General features: G+C 41.2%; 1 protein-coding gene across 6 annotated transcripts in view; it reads right to left on the reverse strand.

Annotated features, from left to right (window-relative positions):
• lrba (LPS-responsive vesicle trafficking, beach and anchor containing) overlaps positions 1 to 18,899 on the reverse strand; it is a 282,434-nt gene that overhangs the window by 23,753 nt on the left and 239,782 nt on the right. For 4 of the 6 annotated variants that reach the window (XM_072463061.1, XM_072463065.1, XM_072463062.1 and 1 more), the window contains 4 exons: positions 12,774 to 12,863; positions 8,224 to 8,416; positions 5,823 to 5,888; positions 2,667 to 2,826 (listed from right to left, as the gene is read on the reverse strand). In XM_072463061.1, the coding sequence (XP_072319162.1) occupies positions 2,667 to 2,826; positions 5,823 to 5,888; positions 8,224 to 8,416; positions 12,774 to 12,863 (509 nt within the window). The remainder of the gene's footprint in view (positions 1 to 2,666; positions 2,827 to 5,822; positions 5,889 to 8,223; positions 8,417 to 12,773; positions 12,864 to 18,899) is intronic. The other 2 variants (XM_072463066.1, XM_072463063.1) reach the window with 2 other exon arrangements.

Consider the following 18,899-nt stretch of genomic DNA (forward strand, 5'->3'; position numbering starts at 1 on the left):
TTTCCTGTAATACCCCCATGTCCAGAGTGGCGAGTGCAGATTCCCATTACGAGTCGGCGTGTTGCATCCACGTGTAGCAATCAGGACGCGTAATTGATAAAACCCCCCGTTCTTTAACCCGGGGGGCTCGTGGGACCCCCGTGCGGCAGCTGTTGCGCCCGTGCGATCAAAGCGCCGCCGCGTCAGGGTGGCAGCCGCACAATAGAGCAGTCTCCTCGGCCCCCGCTGCCCCCCACGGCCGGGTAGATTGAATCGGAGCGGGTCGTGTGGGACTCCGAGACGCGAGCGAGGATGCGGACAGGCTCATTTGGGACCCCCTGACCCCCCGGCTCTTGTCTCTCGCTGAATGCACAGTCGGCATTTGTACGACTGTCACGACGGTGTCCTGCAGTCGATCGGGCACGAGCTCAACCTTTGCAAATATAAGCTAGACTAAGTATCGTGATCGTTTAATGAATCGGCCTGAAAGTTGAGGGAAAAGCGGTAAAACGTGTCTTTGTTGAGGTTTAACGATCCGACGGACGTAAAATGAATCACAAAGTGCAAAAATATCAACTCTCGTGTACTTATTTGAACGTTTACGACACAAATGTATTTAATTTTTATTTTAAATCAGCTCTTTTGTGGCATTTGTCACTATGAACGACAGACGATATGATCTAATACGTAGACGATGTTAGGGCTGGGGAATTTTTCGAAAGGCTATCGGATCGAGTCATGTGAAAACGTCCATTAAGTGTCTGGTATGTGAACGTAACACATTAACAGTTATTCAGATAACTATAGCATAAAGAACATGCTAACAAGTTTACCAAAGCATCAGTTTTACCCCAAATCACTAAATCCTTTGAATTCTTCTTCCTCTGTGTCACTTCTAAACAACTCCACAAACTCCAGAGGTAGAGGAAGTGCTGATTCTTCTTCTGCGCCCTCCTTTCCAGTGTGAAAATAACAAATAATATCACATAAAAGTCGCTTCGGAGTATAAGTCGCACCCCGACCAAACTATAAAAAAAGATGCATGCTTATAGTCCGGAAAATACGGTATTTGCTTTCCATATCGCCCAGCACTAACCTATATATAACCATGTATTATTTATCAGGAAACATTGTGCACTGTAATCCTTCAAGAAGCAGAATTAGGAGGATTTGCAGTACTAGTATATTTACAGTTTAATCCTTTTTACGGCTTTTTTATGTTTGACATTTGCACCGGTAGTTATGTCAATTGTAACTCAATATAACGTACTTGATTGAACACACGCAAAATATACAATCTGCTTCAAAGAACGGTCCTCGGAACTATGAACTCCTGAGAAACGTCTGTATTTCCGTCTAACGTTTCAGAGCGTAAAGAGGCGGCGGGCGAAGGTAGAGCGAGCATAACGAGGCCAGCCCCATTCTAAAGTAATACTGTTACATTAAAAATATACTGCAGTGTGGTGTTTCACAAAACCACTTCCAAATGTGGCCCGTGGGCTCGCCGCAGACCCAGCAGCGGGTTTAATCATTTTGAAGCCAGGACTTGGATATCCCTGTATTTAGCTTTAAAAATAAATCCGACTTCAGAGCTAAAATGACGTGCTGAATGTGCTTTATTATATTATTATTACAGTCATTACAACCTATAGTATTAGATTGACATGACGCAGATGACATTGAAAACAGTTAACGGATAGAATTAGGTCAAGTAAATGTGTTAAGGTAGGCATAAATAATAATAATAATAATCACATACTGTATATTTTGGGGGCATTTACAGTTGTATTAAAGTCTATATAAGACTGTAAATCTAAAGTCAGAGTTGGTGGTTTCTCTGCGTTGTACTTTTTTCTCAGCCGTGAAATAAAATTAGCTCAATTTGACGTTTATGTAATGGCAAAAATATGCAGGTTTAATGGTTTGGGCTGTATTTAAAATGTGTTAAATGTGACATTTGTCGTGGTTTTTTAACCACAGTGCAGACTCCAGAGTCCAAACCGAGACGTAAAATAGTTCATCAAATATACGTTTAGTCTAGGTCTAAAGTGGGCGTGTATTCAATGTAGTATTAGGCTATGAATGTGTTTTTATACATTCTATTTAACTACAATTAAAGTGCCTCTGAAAGTTTGGAAGACTCATTGAGCTAAAATACAGTTCAGTTTTATATATTTAAATTTTTTATAAAAATGATACAAATCCATCCAAGAATGGCTATTTTTTTTAGGTTTATAAATTTCACTTCCTGTTTGCAATTGATGACATCACACTAGGAAAGTATCCATCAAACACTGGGCAAAAACTCATCTAACGTCACATTTTTTAAAGTTTGACAAATAAAAATATATCAGAGTGACTTTATTTTGTTGAATTATTGTTTTATTGACAAAAAAAGTTTGTGTAAATTCTGCATAAACTGCATCTGGAATGAGTGTTCCTGGTGTGATGTCACTTCCTGTCATTTTCTACAGATTTTTCAACGTTTTCTCCACAAATACCTGCTCGATTGGTGTGAAACTATAATTTATATGTACAACAGGTAAAAATACACCAAATAAAGTCAAAATATGAAAATCGTAAAAACCTGTCATAGGACCTTTAATAATGTTTTCTATCCACTTATCGATCCTTCTGTCGATAAACGTCGCCGATGCTTTGTGCGTCACTAGCGACATAAGCCAAACGTACCCGTGTCGGTGGAGTAGACGCGGAAGCTCTTGTCCCAGAAGCCGCAGAGGATGACGAAGCGGTTGTCGGCGGTGATGACGAAACACTGCGAGCTGATCTGGATGCTCTGGTCCAGGAGGTCGGAGATCTGCCGCCGGTGACTGCCCACGCTATTGGCTGCGGAAACACACACGATATTAACCGCAAAATTAACCTTTATCAAGTGCTATAATCGGTGGGAATAATCTGGAGCAGAGATGTTTTGGTTATGCTCTACTCGTGGCTCAGATGTGCGGGTCTTGCGCTGAAAAGTGCTCTGAAAACTATGAAACATCTCTAAGATCTGAAATCGCGAGACAAAAAGCGACGATGTATTGAAAGAGAAAAGGGAAAAAACTCCAGTAGTACTGTTTCTGCAGTGGTCCACGTGAATCCTTTAATAAATCCAATAAAATAATTGAGTTGACGAATAAAAATGTTGGTCAACTAAGAAAGGGGGCAGAGAACAAGATTTCTAATCCTTTTCATTCATTCTTTGCGTAAATGTGTGTCACTGATAATGTATTGTATATGTTATGAAATAAATACATTTCAATTTACATTAAAAAAAAAAAGATTTTAAAATAAAACAAAATTGATTGAAATTAATTGACTCTGCAATTTAAAAATGTAAAAGCATCTTAATTTGTACAATCATTGATACTAAACTACACTTGCACACTTGCTACTAGGGCAGGGCAACATGATGATAATACGATTTACAAAAATACAATTGATGTTATAGCTTAAAAATGGTTGTTTTATGCTCTTTATGTTACAGTTACGAGATATGCTTCCACTTCTCGCATCCTTTCTGTTCCTGTTAATGTTTTTTAGCTTCCACGGTCAGCGTTTAAGCCCATTTGTCAACGGCGCGGCCTTTGTCCGAGAGGAAATCAGTTATATCACGAGATTCACAGCAAACTACCATGTATTATGAAGATATAAAGCGGCCCAGTCCTACGCTCGCTACTCCAACACCTCAGGAAGATTAAATAATAGCCTTATTGTTTAGATCCAAGGCCACGACGCGGCCCGCCTTCACTTAACACCTTGAGGACATCATAAAACATTAAGACATTAAGACTTTAAACGGGGGCCAGAGCGGCGCAATGAGACAAACAAAAGAACCCGATGTGCGTAGCATGAGCGAACTCATCCCAGCTTAAGGAAATATCCCTGCTTTCTGTAAGTGCTGTCGTTTCTCTGGTTTGTTGGTGTTAGCTGTCCCATATATCTGCCCAGTGTAAGCCCCCCCCGGAGACCCAGCTGGCCTCGGCGCTCATCCCCGCTCCGCTGTGTTTAGCCAGGGCTACGTGTGGAATGCAAACAGCAGAAATATATTAGTGACAAGGGCCGAGAATCCCACGATCGCTCCCGAAAAACATGTTCACACACACACGCTCTACGCCGAGGATTTAAGACTGGTTGCGCAGCCCGGTGTCACGTCAGGCGAGGTTTTAGGCGCCCGACCGCAAATTATGATTATTTACACAGGTATTTCAATATCACCGGAGTGAGGAACGTATTTTAATTTAGTTTTCTTCTGGGATCTGGCTACGTGATTGAGACGTAACTCGACTATTGCTGATTAATGCGCGGCAAACGATCATGTCCTGTCAATATCGATCAAGTGTTGTGTGTTAATGTCGGTAATTATCGTGCGTTTTCTATGGCTGCAACAGTGAATCGACTATAAAAAGTCATCATTATTGTTCTCTGGACTGTACGGACAATAGAACACACGTGGAAAGACCTTTTATAACAGAGATGGCAGCAGTTTTAAATCGACATGTCAAGAAAATAACTACCGTATTTTCCGGACTATAAGTTGCACCTTTTTTCATCGTTTTGGCCGGAGTGCAACTTATACTTATATTTATACTAATATATTTTAGAGCAACTTATATGTGATATTGTTTGTTATTTTCACACTTGCAACCGCATTTCATACTCCAGTGCAACTTATATTTTTTTTTCTTCTCTATTATGCATTTTTTGACTGGTGCGACTTACCGCAGTCCGGAAAATACGTTATTTCTAATTCTGCCCCATAATACACCAATATTCTTTGTCTGGAAGCCTTCACTTGCCATAGTTCAACCTTTATTTCATTGATAATGTGTTTAAAATGTCTCATTACATTACTTTATACTTCATCCCACTCCTTTTCAAGATAAATTACATGCTTTGCTCCATTTCATGACAATGATCATCGTAAATGTACATGATTTTTTTTTTCTTTTTTGCTATTATGCTAAAAAAAAATCTAATAAACTGAATCAAACAATAGAAGTAATTAATTGTTTCACTTTTTTGTGTGAAATATCCAAATAAATAAAAAAAATAGAGTCAGAATTTACAGAATTGCAGAATGTACGAGACATTTTCTGAGCAATGAAGAACTTAAATGCCAGAATATTAAAAATAGAACACACATAATATTGAAATAAATCCACAATAATGAACATATACATTTTACTCTAGACATTTAGGGACATCATGAGCGCGTTCGACATAATAACAGCGACAAACAGCAGGCACTAAAACACAAGCTATACATACGAAGGGAAAAGACGGCTGCGCGTGGACATAAATAAGATAAATACATTCGACGAGTCTGGACATTTTCAAGTACACCGAGTTCCCCGACGCGCAGGAGCGAGAAAGAAAGAGCCCCGCCTCCCTGGATGAACGTGACGCCGCGGACGCTAACGCACAGCGCCGCCATCAACAAGTCGCGGTGAGGGACGGGCGGCGGCCATGTCGTCCTCCTCAACCGCGCATCACCGCCGCATTCATATTCAGTCCCGTTGACGCGCGTCCCTTTACCCCCCACGTTTGAATTAGAGCGAGGAGGACACAGGGCGGGGCGGAGGGGGGTTTTCAGAGGGCGATGAAACGGTGATGAAACGCCGGGCCGGGCCACAGCTCATCGCGTTCCAATTTGCATGCAAATGTCTCGGCGCGGGCTGAGAAACAACTGCGGTCTCCGAGTGTAACCGGGGACGCGTCGGCCACAATTCGCGGGGGAAAGACTCGTGGTTTCATGTGCACATTTAAATACAAACAAACAAACAAACAAACAAAACAAAACCCGTTCTTGCAGAGACACAAGAGAGTTTGCGGCGTACCTATGAGAGGGTCGATCTCCACGGGAAGTTGGTAGTTCTGGTCCTGCGCCGTGGAGCCTTGGTGACCTGACAAAGAGGAGACGGATGTGATTAATATTGTAATGCCCTGTGTGTGAGTGAGTGTGGCGTTTCGGGTTTTGGAAAACGCCGGAAGCGCAGAGTCACAGTGTCGCCGACGCATCAGGGACACCATTGAGTGTAGGTCCAGAGGCTGAGATGATGCGCGTTTGGAAATGGAAGGACGTTTCAAAAATGAGATACGGTTTGAAGATGCTGATTCTGGTTCTACAGAAAACCTATTTTAATGTTGAGTTACGGCTAATTTTTGTGCTAATCAGTCATTAGTCAGAAATTTGCATAATTCTCTGACATGATGTAATCCGATAAGAAAAACATCTGACTGTTTACAAAAGGAAATATATTTTGTTAAATAAAAATTGTATTTAACAAAATCTTATTTCCTTTTGTAAACAGATGTTTAGGGTGAAAAGTAAGTAAACGCTGAGAAAGAATTGATAACTACTAAACAAAATATTGTAGTAAAACAATAATATGAATACCGTATTTTCCGGACTATAAGATGCACCTTTTGTTTATAGTTTTGGCCGGGGTGCGACTTATACTTATATTTATACTCGGGAGCAACTTAGATGTGATATTACTTGTTATTTTCACACTTGCAAATGCATTTCATACTCCAGTGCGACTTATATACGTTTTTTTCTTCTCTATTATGCATTTTTTGGCTGCTGCGACTTATAGTCCAGAAAATACGGTCAACAAAAAACTCATAACAAGAAAGGATATGTAGGCAAATCTTGGGCTCGGGGTAAGTTAATTTGTATTTTAAATCAAAATAAATAAATAAAAGAGATCAACATCTATTTAAATCAAAAGTATTTCATATCACAAAACACATAGTGATAAAAATATATCATTTCTCTTTGTGGTGAACATAATTAAGTGCATGAGCTTCATCTCTGTCACAGCTCAACGCGACAAAACAAGACGGCATTTTGCATCTTTCCATTTTTCTCTTTTATGATTGCACATTTATATTTGTCCCACTGTTCACGGAGACCATCATAAATCCATGCAATTAACAGTGTGTCTGGTTGGGCAGACATCAGCTTTATTATCCCAATTAGATTTATCAGGCCTGTGGAGCGTGTGGGTGACATTATATTGTACTGAACCCAATCAGTCTGGATGCTCATAAACCCTGTGTTCTGTCGAGTAAACACGGGGCTGATGTGCGGCGCTGGACACTGAACGTAACGCTGCCCGCTTCACGTGTCACATCTGATACTGCGGGTCTAAAGACGCCGTCACTGTCCATGTTCAGACTGAGCGCCGAACACTGGAGGGCAACCAGGGGACCGAGGGCATTAAAGTGACATTTCCCTTTAATTTGTCGAGCATTTCACTGTGAGCAAATGAAAAACACTCTCATATTCTGTAAATCTACATAAACTAGTCAATTACAAGGTTATGAGCCAAGATTCAAGTTATTCTAAACTATTCTCTTCTATTCTATTCTATACTATTCTAAAGTAACTGTGTCATTGTGTACAATTGTGTTGATCTCAGATATTTTTTAATTGGGTAAATAAAGGTCAAATGTTTCCCACAGAGAAATCATATCTTTTATCATCTTTTAGGTTTTGAAGGGACATAATTTTAATATTGAGCAAATTGTTTATAGTAAAAAGAATAAAAATGTTTTTTTTTTAAAAATTGAAAAAAAAAAAATGTTGAAACTTAAGGATATTTCTTAAGATGTTATTTAAAGATATTAAGATATGAAGATGTAACGCTCCAGTCAGCCGCGACCCCGAAAGGGAACAAGCGGTACTAAGTGGATGGATGGATGGAAGATATGAAGATATTACTTAAGATATTCCTGCACTTGTGTGATTAACTTGAATTTAGTTTGCATTTTTTCTGATAATTTAACTTGAACACGTTTAAAAACATGTTTCTTTTCGACCGACTAATATATTTTTGTCAATATTGCCCACCACTATCATTATGGGTTATACCTCCAAGACCTTTTTTCAATAAAAGTCCCTGTCCATTGTTCAACCCCATCATAATTCAATCCCCAATTTAAGAGGTGAATTTTCCATTTCTAAAAACAGCTTAAAAATACAAACAGGTCCACTGGCGTCCGGTGCAGAACCCATGAGCCTCTTCATACCCGCGTGCCAGTTTAGCAAGCAGCAGATTTTCATTTCTTTTGTTTTCGAAAAGTGGCATTTTAGAAGCAAACATGTATCACAGGACAACACGGGATGACTCAAACGTGCACAAATCAATCAAAATACAACTAACAAGGTTCTAAAGCTCATCAAAGTCTACGTAGCCTTTCAAAATAAAACGATGCGAGCGACGGCCTGACCTGCCAGCCCGTGCCACCTGTTGACCGCGAACAGCCGGCTGGCGGTGACGGTGATGATGGCGGGAGCGCTGAGCCCGGCCTGGGTGTTGGCCGCCACGTGGGTGACCGGAGAGTTGGACGGGAACTTGAGGACCATGATGACGTCCTGCTGCATCTGCTCCGTGAACATGAGCGGGCTCTGCAGGAGAAGATACTGTTCAGGGCCCCCCGCGACGACCACGCACGCCACACACACATGGGCAGAGGGAAAAGGGGGTAGAATATGGGGGGGAAAAGAAAGAAGAAAGAAGACAGGACAGAGCGGTAAAACAAGAGAAGATGAGAGGAGGACACAGCCGGTATTAATGAGACAAGATGAAAACAAGGAGAAAAAATGGGAGGACAGAGAGAAGGAGATAGTTAGGAGACTTAAGCAGAAGCAGACGAGGATCGAGATTTATACACAACGCTAGGATAAGAACTGTGACAAGAAATAGACTATTGGAGAAGAAAGGAGGGTTTAAAGATATAATTTAGTGGTTAAAATAAGTATTACAACAGAGGAATCAGGAGCAAAAAGGCATATCAGGAAATCTGTAAAGCACAATCAATATGACACATCTCTTACACGTTTTCAGGGCAAAAAGATGCATTTAACTGCCGTACAATCCGTTCTGAATTGTTTGTGAAGTTAGAGCTAAAAGGCAGCAAGCGACTTTATTAACAAAGTGGGATCAAGATGGCGCCACCCTGGTGTTTTGGTGCGCTTTGTTTTGTCTGTTTTTGTGCGTAAATTATAGTTGATTTAAATTGTTTTATTTTTGTTGGTAAAACTGATAAAGACATTTTAAAAACAAATTGAGTTTAAAGTGTGAGCAGTTTTTTTTGTTATAATACTACCCACAACTAGGGATGTCACAATGTCAAATTCCAGTTAAAATTTAAATAAACGTAGCAATTTATCGATTACTTAGGACCAAAACGACACAGAACTCCTTCTCGTTTTCTAACACGTCACCGCTCCTAAACGTGTGACCTGCTTTATGAAATCAAACTTCTGAATGATCAATTTGACATAAACGGCAAGATAAAAAGCACTTTACATTTACTTTTTTGAGGAAAGGCTGAGCAGAAAGGACGTAATTTTTCTGCTAAAATTGTCACATTTCTTTTAACTGAACATGTGTCATTCATCTTCATAATCATGTGCAATATTGTCATAATCATGTGCAATACTGACTTAATCATGTGCAATACTGTCATAAGCATGTGCAATACTGACTTAATCATGTGCAATACTGTCATAAGCATGTGCAATACTGACTTAATCATGTGCAATACTGTCATAATCATGTGCAATACTGTCATAATCACGTGCAATACTGTCATAATCATGTGCAATACAGACTTAATCATGTGCAATACAGACTTAATCATGTGCAATACTGTCATAATCATGTGCAATACTGTCATACTCATGTGCAATACTGTCATACTCATGTGCAATACTGTGACATAATCTCAATCATCCTAGTGCAATACTCTCTGTCCATATAACAGCTGTAAATAAGAGTTTTTCCCACAAGAGTGTTTTTTATGAGTTATCTGTTTTTTATTATTTACTTCTGTGCGTGTTGCAACACTGCAATTTCCCCATTGTGGGACAAATAAAGGTTTAGTTTGGAAATTGTCACTTTTCTTTAATAAGCATTTTAAAAACATTCAAAAATGTCTTCTAAAAATGTCACGATTATAATTTTTTTAGTCTTTACAATTATATTGTGACCTAAACAATCACGATTATGGATAAACCTGATAATCTCGATGTTCCGAACCAAAACAGAAGAACGGAGAGACTTTAATAGACAAAATTGGTGTCCGCCTCTCTGACTGTAAATAAAGTTCTCGTGCGTCTTTCACTCTCGCTCGTTCTTGAATCATTCTGCGACAGTGTCTTTGATTTTTAGCCCTCAAAGTTGCTTGTTCCTTTAGTCGTCTTGCACGCGTTTGATGTGTCAGTGTATACTTTATTTATCATCTCGTGCGTGCAAATACAAAATGTTCTGACGTGCGTTCCAGAGCGATGAAACATAAGCACCGGCGACATCTGAGCGGGCAAAAGTCCTCCAAAGTTGCCAATAATCAGGACGCTGAAACCCATGAATAAATCTACTTGACTTATCAACAAACTCAAATAACTGTAAAAGTGTTGAAAAACTGTAGAGTCTGAAATGCTAGAGATGTCAAGATTAAACCGGTGAATTGATAATCGTGATTATTCAGGTCAAAATATAATCGTAAGAACTAAAAAAGCAATAATCGTGTCAATTTTAGAAGCAAAATTAAGTCTTTTCTATTCAATCTGGAGCCTGAAATCTACTGCCAATGTACAGGGAGTTTTACGTGGCAGTTTAAACCACAATAACTTTACTTTTGCATTCAGAAAGTTTGATTTGATAAAGCCAGTCGAGTACGAATGGACCAGCGATGTGTTAGAATGAAAGATAATGAAGGCTTTCGCTTTTATTCTGTCCAATAATCATGAATAATTGCTAAATTGTGACGTTTCTTCTCACAATAATCATAACAGTAACATTTGATATCGTGACATCTCTCCTCTCAGTTAAACGCACTACTGTTCGAACGAACAACAACAACAACGACACAAAACGCTGAGTTATACTTTGTCAATATCTGCACGCTCAACGTAACGGCGTTGGCGTCTGGCTGCCTGGGAAGAGTGGCGCGCGGCGGTGTGTTTGTGCTAAGCGGCTGTAGCTGTAGAACCGTTTCCCCGCGTGAAGAGGACGAACATCGGTGTTTAACACGAGGAGCGCGGCGGAGGGAATCCACCGTATGTGACAGCTAACCAGACGCTCTGACAGTATCGTTACCGCCGGCGCCGCGGGACACCGACGCTCCCTCTCTCTATGTGTGTGTGTGTGTGCGCAAGAGGAGAGGGCGGAGTCGACTGTACGCGCAAGAGGACCCAATGCTATGAAAGGTCAATGTTTGCTCGCGTCATTTTAAACACATTGCGATTCAAAATGCTGAGAAAACAACACACCTCTATGCACATCTGCATTCTCAATCTAATTTTAAATATGTTGTTATAGTGTGCTGATGTTTTAACTTTGAGATGAATTATATTTATCATTACCGTATTTTCCGGACTATACGTTTTGACCGGGGTGCGACTTATACTCTGGAGCAACTTCTATGTGATATTATTTGTTATTTTCACACTGGCAACCATATTTCACGTGTTGATTATTTTCTCACTGACAACCGCAAGAGGGCGCTCTAGGCTCTAAGCGACGCAGAAGAAGAATCTGCACTTCCTCTTCCTCCAGAGTTTGTGGAGTTGTTTAGAAGTGACACAGAGGAAGAAGAATTCAATGGATTTAGTGATTTGGGGTAAAACTGATGCTTTGGTAAACGTGTTAGCATGTTCTTTATGCTATAGTTATCTGAATAACTGTTAATATTACGCTAACATACTAGATGCGTCATGTAGCATATATATATATATATATATATATATATATATATATCTTTTTTTTTTCCCCCCCCTCTATTATGCATTTTTTGGCTGGTGCGATTTATACTCCAGGGCGACATATAATCTGGAAAATACGGTAATATATTTTCACGATTTGATTAATAAAATATAATCTACATTAGCACAGTTGGAGTTGTGCTATCGACACGTTTCCCCCCCCCTTCGTATTAACACCAGTGCCGTCTGAGGCCATAATATATTCCGTTGATTTAAAAATAAGTAACTGTATAACTGAATATCAAAGGAAAGAGGAACTGTACTGGAATACAGTGACACAAAATGTATTTGGCTACTTCCCAACGATGCCTGTAACTGCGCAAACGTTTCACGGATAATAAGCATCACAATGAGTTTAAAAGCGACTGCTACATAATAACTATATATGTTGAAGTCTAACGAAAACACAAGCTTCTCTGTCGAACAATAAATCCTTAAGCCGAATACGCGCCGCCTGCGATACTGCTTATAAGTAAGAGCGACTGAACGCAGCAGTGCGGGTCAGCGAGTGTGCGGCGTGCAGGGCGGTGGTCTCCCCGGCAGCTGTCATCGCCGCAGGGACGCCGCGCTAATAGGGACTCTGGGGGCGCCGGTCCATCGCCGAGGGCCCGCCGCCCCTGGAAACGAGCCCGACTTCACCGCTGCCTCGCCGATCCGAGTTCAGGTGGAAAAAGCTGGCCCGGGACCAGAACCCTTACAATCCCTTCTCCGCACACACCTCGCTAATGACGAGACACGAGATGCTTTCTGATCCGAGAATACGTTTTCCCAGCGTTGTCAAGATGAAAACGCACGAGCGACGGCAATAACGAGCTCGATTTCGGTGGGAAAAGAGCGTACGTCTGTTATGGTGTGCCAACGTGAGCGCAGATGAGGAATCAAAGCTCGGGTGAAAGGGGGCGGCGCGGGGTTTGGACCGGAGCGGAGCTGGCCCTTGACGGCGCCGAGACAGGGGGGATTACGGAGCAGCGTTTTGGGGGAAGACTGGCTCGGATTGTCTGGTTCCACTCACCACTTGCATGGCGGAGCTGCGAGGCGGGTGTGGCTCAATGAGGAGCTGGCAGGGGGTCTGTCCGAAACTCCGGATCTGGGATTCCACGGCCTGGGGAAAGAGACAAGATAACGGAAATTAGACATTAGGTATTATACAAAGGATGAATAACTACATGTGATCGCATTATTTGGTATAAATCTTAATTATACTACACGTAACTTATTGCTACAGCTAAAGTTAACAAATTATTGACATTGCTCTAGTGCTATAAAGTCTACCCCTATGAAATTTGCTGTTCCTGAAAGGCAAATTGCACTTGTTTTAGGGACTGATTCTACTTTTTTGTGTTTTTATTGTTTTATTCTGCGTTTTCTGAAGCACTTTGTGACCTCTGTCTGTGAAAGGTGCTATATAAATAAAATTTACTTACTTACTTACAAATATACAAATAAAATGTGGGTAAAAATGTACCTTTTGCAGAAACTATGACACAAAACACAATCTAGCGGAACAAGCTGATAAAACATAGTCACAACTGCTCTTTTCAAAGACAACACAGCACATTATAATACCAACAAAACGATATATAACTACTTTGTCCCTTTTCACACTTGACAATTTCACTGATACTCGCAGTATTCTGAGTGCTGAGGAGGCAGGAGGGCTGGTTAGCTGGTGTTAATGAAGAGGCATGGGGCCATAAATGTCAGGGCCCGACGCCACCCGCAGGCTCTGGACATCATCACGGAGCCGCTGTCGGAGCCGCTGTCGGAGCCACAGTCGGAGCCACTGTCGGAGCCACAGTCGGAGCCACAGTCGGAGCCACTGTCGGAGCCACAGTCGGAGCCACTGTCGGAGCCACAGTCGGAGCCACTGTCTGAGCCACAGTCGAAGCCACTGTCTAAACCACGCAAAATGAAAGTACAAGACTGACTATCGGCAATAACGTCAAGAGGCTTGTGCCGAGTTGCAGTCGTTCTCGCTGGTCAGAACCCAAGAGAAAAACAATGACTCAATAAAACCTGATGACAACCTACATTTATAATTTCTGACGTCTTCTTCTACAGTGTGTGAAATGCTTGCGCTTCCTGCTAGAGAGCCCCCCGGTGGCTGTTAGCCAGTAAAAATCTATAAATCAACCGCACCGTTGAATGGGCCGCAGGGTTCAGAAGCGGCTCAAAAGTCCGAAAAGTACGGTATTTATAACGTGTTCAAATCAAATATTGCGTTTATTGTTGCTTTTTAGTGTGATGAAGATGTTTCATTTCTTAATCACCAAAAAAACATTGGGCAAAGACAATTATCCAATCAGATCTCGTTTGGGTGGCCAGTTCCGTTGGCTGAATCCAGTTGGTTTAAACCTAAAGTGACTCTCTTTGGTCTGAACGATCCGCTAACTAAAGCCCAGCAACTGCAGCCAATCATCAATCCGTGCTAGTGCGGGATGTTCTGATCGGAACATGAGACCGCACCACATCTTTCTTTATGCTAACGAGAGCCCAGGCTAAATACCCTTTAAATGTGTTCTTTTCTCAAGTCAACAATGTCTACACTCGTTTTTCACTTGGACGTCACTAGATCTACAGCAACTAGGGCACAGGCCACAGAAAATCTGCACTAAACGGTCAAATACTCTGGAATTAAGGCAGTTTAGTCCTCCCTCTAAAGCCTGTGATCACCCATGTTACACCCATGTGCCCTCCGCTTCACAGTGGTAGGCGTCGGTGGCACGTGAAGGTCATTTTGTCCCCCTTTCTTCCCGGCCTTCAGCACTCCGTGTCCTGCCGGAGCAAATATGAGGAAGAGACTCCACAGAACCACTCAACCCATCTTCATTAGGTCCAGCTTTGACATTTATGGAGCCAGTGGAAGTCTCCTCAAAGTGTTCGAGTCTAGGTCACCACGTCCTCGCCGCGGTGCCAGCGTGACGCTCAGCTGATTATACGAGGGGCACAAAGCAAGGCCAATCTCCTCCGGGAGCGCTGGCCCGAGTCTGATGAGGGCGTTCTATATTCTATACATTTAAATGGCCTCGGTCGCCCCAGTGATGCGTTTTGATTTACTTAGCTATTTGACACGACCGTGTAAAACCCACGGCGAGCGCGATGCAAATCAATGTAACGCGGCAGTATAAACAGGGCCATGAATGCGGCTGCGAGGGACGCCACTTTAGCATTTATGTGCAAACGTGGATTCAAATCAGACTGTGGGCCTTGGGTTTAGTGCATGGACGTGTCAAAAAGAAATATGCTACAAGTCAGATATGTTTAAGGGAAATTATTACTATGCATTTGGTATAATGTTGTATAATGTTGTTTGATATAATGTTTACTCGTCAAACACATGGCTGGAATTGGACCATGGACCATTTTACAGAGAATACTGTTTACTGTGGATTATTATAAAATGTTTTGAAATCTCTGCCGTGGAACTGAAATGAGAATAAAGTATAGTAAGCAGCGGTTAGCACTTCAGCCAGAAGGTCCGGTGTTCGACTCCCGGGCGGCATGGGGACTTTCAGTGTAGAGTCTGTGGGTTTCCTCCGAGTGTGTTGGGACTTTCCTGGTTAAATATAGAAATTAACTGGCAGTCGCTTGTCCGTCCGCAATACGATTCAATACTGTGGCGCAATACGACTCCAATTGAGCTTGTGAACTGTAAACAAATAACGAGTAATAACTAGTGTAAATTAAAAAAAAATACAATCTGATTCATTAATTCCACTAGATCAGGGGTGCCCAATACGTCAATCGCGATCGACCGGTCGAGCACACACGCCGAAGCGCTCTGGAAAGCTCCGGAAAGTTCTGGTTAAGCTTCTATCATTTAACGTAGTTGTGGTCAGTATATTTTATTTTCAAAATACTCAGCTGTATTAAATGATCAGGTTAAATAGCAGATTTTCTCTCTATTTTTTTTATTGCACATTTGTATATTAAACAATATTAGGCTATGAATGAAAGCCTACATTGTGTTTCTATAGCCTAATTATGGTCGGAACGCAGGCGGAAGTGCGCATGCGCACTCCCCCGTGTGGACTGATACAACACACACGTGCGTTTGTTTATTAGCGCGAAAGATCGCATCGCATCTCTCGTAGATTTCCGTCTGTTCCGAGTCAGCTCGAACCGTCTTTCTCAGTCTTCATTTTGCCCCGTACACTGAGGGAACTATATTATGATAGATCCATGCGCTTAGACACGCAGAAACGTGGGGACGAGCCTGACGAGGCTGCAGGTGAGCGATAGGTGCGTTTTATGATTGATACGTGGCAGGACTAATCGGCCGTCCACGCCACGAGGAAATAAGACTTAGATTTGTGCCAAAAAAATCGTCCATTCAACCTTTAAACAAAAATAAAAACGTGTTTAATACTGAATAAAATGAATACTAAATCATACAATAATTTAAATCCATAGGTAGATCTTCGCACTTTGTCGAATATAAAAGTAGCTTGTGAACCAAAAATGTGTGGACATTCCACAAACGCAAAACACTCATTGAACAAAACTTGCTCCTCTAAATTTGGTGGCCGTAAATATTTATTTGAAACAAACGCACGCTAAAATCACATTATGCAAGCTATAAATAAATAAAGAGGTTTTTGTTTGAGGGAATTATAGACAGAGCATTTTACAAAGGTCTTTAAGTTTGTATACTATTACGCAGGGTCACTGGCACGGGCCCATTTCCCCGTCCTCTGCCGTATTACGCAAACCTGGTCTAATTGAGAGCAGCTCTGCGTTTCGTCGTCGGCGTTGCTTCGCTAGGATTTTCCATAATCACATGTGAAAGAGGGGAAGCCCTGTGCGCCGATGAGAGGGCGCGTTTCTTTTCCGCACGGAGCCGGCGCAGATGTGGGCGTGTGTGCCCGCAGAAACACGGGGTCAGGGCTGTGGCGGGCGGCGGGCGCGGGGCAGGAGGCAATCACGCTTTTGAACAACACAGCCGCGTTTTACAATGGCATTTGTGACTTAGTAATCAGGTATAGATGATAGATCGGAGGCAAAATAAAAAAACAAAACACACACTTTCAATGATTAAGTGACATCCAATCAAAATCGCAAATGATTCCAAGTCTTTATATCAAAAAGGAAGCAACGTTTATGCATTTTCAAGATAGGAATGTCAGTAAATTTGCTCTTCTATTACAAAAAATGTAATAAAAAAACAGTTTCTAGCCTTAAAATTGTATCCGAGCTCCACATCATCTACGGTAAATAATATAAGAAATCTGTACAAAATTAAAATCTGTTTATGTGAGTATTTATTCAGTGTTTTGTTTAGCTGCGCCAATGACTGACTTTTACCTGGGTTTTAATATTTTAAATACCACATTAATTTGTTTTTATTTATTTATTTTGACATACACCGTTTTATATTCTTATGAACTGCATTTTTTTTTTTTTCCTAAATGTGTCTTAACATTGCAAAGCACTTTGAATTGTGCTTTGTACGAATTGTGCTCTATAAATACATTTGATTGAAAACCAAAAACTTCATCAAAAATGCTAAACGTCTCTCATAATATCCTATTAAACAAATAATGTGAAGTTAAATTCTAACAGTGTTTTTGACTGTATTATTATATCATTATTTTGTGATATTCTGTGGTTAATCCCAGTTTCTCCATGATATAATTTAGAATAGTTTTTGTCTACAGACTTTTAAAGGCTTTATGTTTTATGTCTGACACCGTCTTTGAAACAGTGAAGGACAAAAGATCACCCTTACTTTCCATTATTCCTCCAGCCGATATTTGAGAGATGTATGTGCAAAAAGTAGGAAACTGTTCGTATAAAAGCAGTTTGAACCAAATGCTACCGGCCTGAGTAAACTCTCCTTGCCACTGGCCGCGTGCACGAGCTAAGAATGTCCTCGGGTCGGAGAGAAAACAGAAAAGAATCCTTCAAACAGAACTAGAAGTGAATGAATGAAGCGCTGCGGTGTCACTGGACCGTAGAGTGCACAAGCTGATGTCATGTTTTGGACTGGTGTTAACTGACCCACATCAGGCCGATTGTCTCATGTCAGGACGTCATGGACTGCGAGGAAACAGATTCTCCTTCTCTGTATCATCTTTAGTCTTTTTGGATCACATTATGAATATTATTGTGTTCAAGATATGCAAAATTGTTTTACACTTTTACTTCTTTACTTGCCTTATGTTCTACCTGGACAAGCTTGTTCCACCCGCCCTTCTGTTGTTCTTGAACATTTTTTGGGGAAAAATTGCAAAAAAATAAGCTAAATTGAACTATAATTTAATCACTCACTGCACAGTTCACTTTCGGCACCACATATGCAAATTCAACTGTAAATTGTGTGTACATAGTAAGCCTGTTTTTTGTTTAGCAGATTTAAATTGTTTTTCTTTTTGATTTTATACAAGTTGTTTTATCATTGTTCATTGTTTTATGTTGCACCGAATCACCAAAGCAAGTTCTTATGTTTGTGAATTCTGTTCATTAGCAATAAACCTTTTCTGATTCTGATTAAATTTGAATATTTTGTTTACTGTAAATAGCATATAAACCATACTTCTTGTTTATTTTTAGTTTTTTACTATACTTTATTTATCAGGGTTGTACGTGGCTAAAGGACATCCAGAGTAAAACATAAAAAGAAAAGAAAATAATCAAGTCTAAAATCTAAGACGTACAGCTACCAACCGCCATAAAACACCAAAGAAGAAGAAGATAAACATAAACGGAAGAACAAAATGTATTTATGCAGCACACCTTGCCAAAACCTCAATCATAACTGAAGTAACGCCCTAATAGACAAACTCCACCCATTAACCCTCTGTCCCGTCCGGGGTCCACACCGGGGACGCCTTAGCAGCCCCTCCAGAAGGACGCTGCGCCGTGACGATGCCCAGGCCCCGCAGCTCTGTTCCCAGGCTGGACGCAGACGGGGCAGGCCTCCTTCCTGACACGCACGGCAGAACGACAGCCTTGGCCCGGCTCACGGGGATAACGCCGCGCAAGTTTATTTTACTCATTAAAGTGCTCAGACTGGGGCTGGACTGAGAGCAAACAGACCAGACCAGAAGGATCCACGTGGTTACGGTTTCAGACAAGCCAATGGAACTTACTCAGGAGTTTATATCTAATAGTGTTGAAGAGGATACGTTAAACTGTA

This window comes from Eucyclogobius newberryi, unplaced genomic scaffold, assembly GCF_026437365.1.
Source record: "Eucyclogobius newberryi isolate DKJ021-1_F unplaced genomic scaffold, fEucNew1.0.hap1 SCAF_4, whole genome shotgun sequence".
Taxonomy (NCBI): domain Eukaryota; kingdom Metazoa; phylum Chordata; class Actinopteri; order Gobiiformes; family Gobiidae; genus Eucyclogobius; species Eucyclogobius newberryi.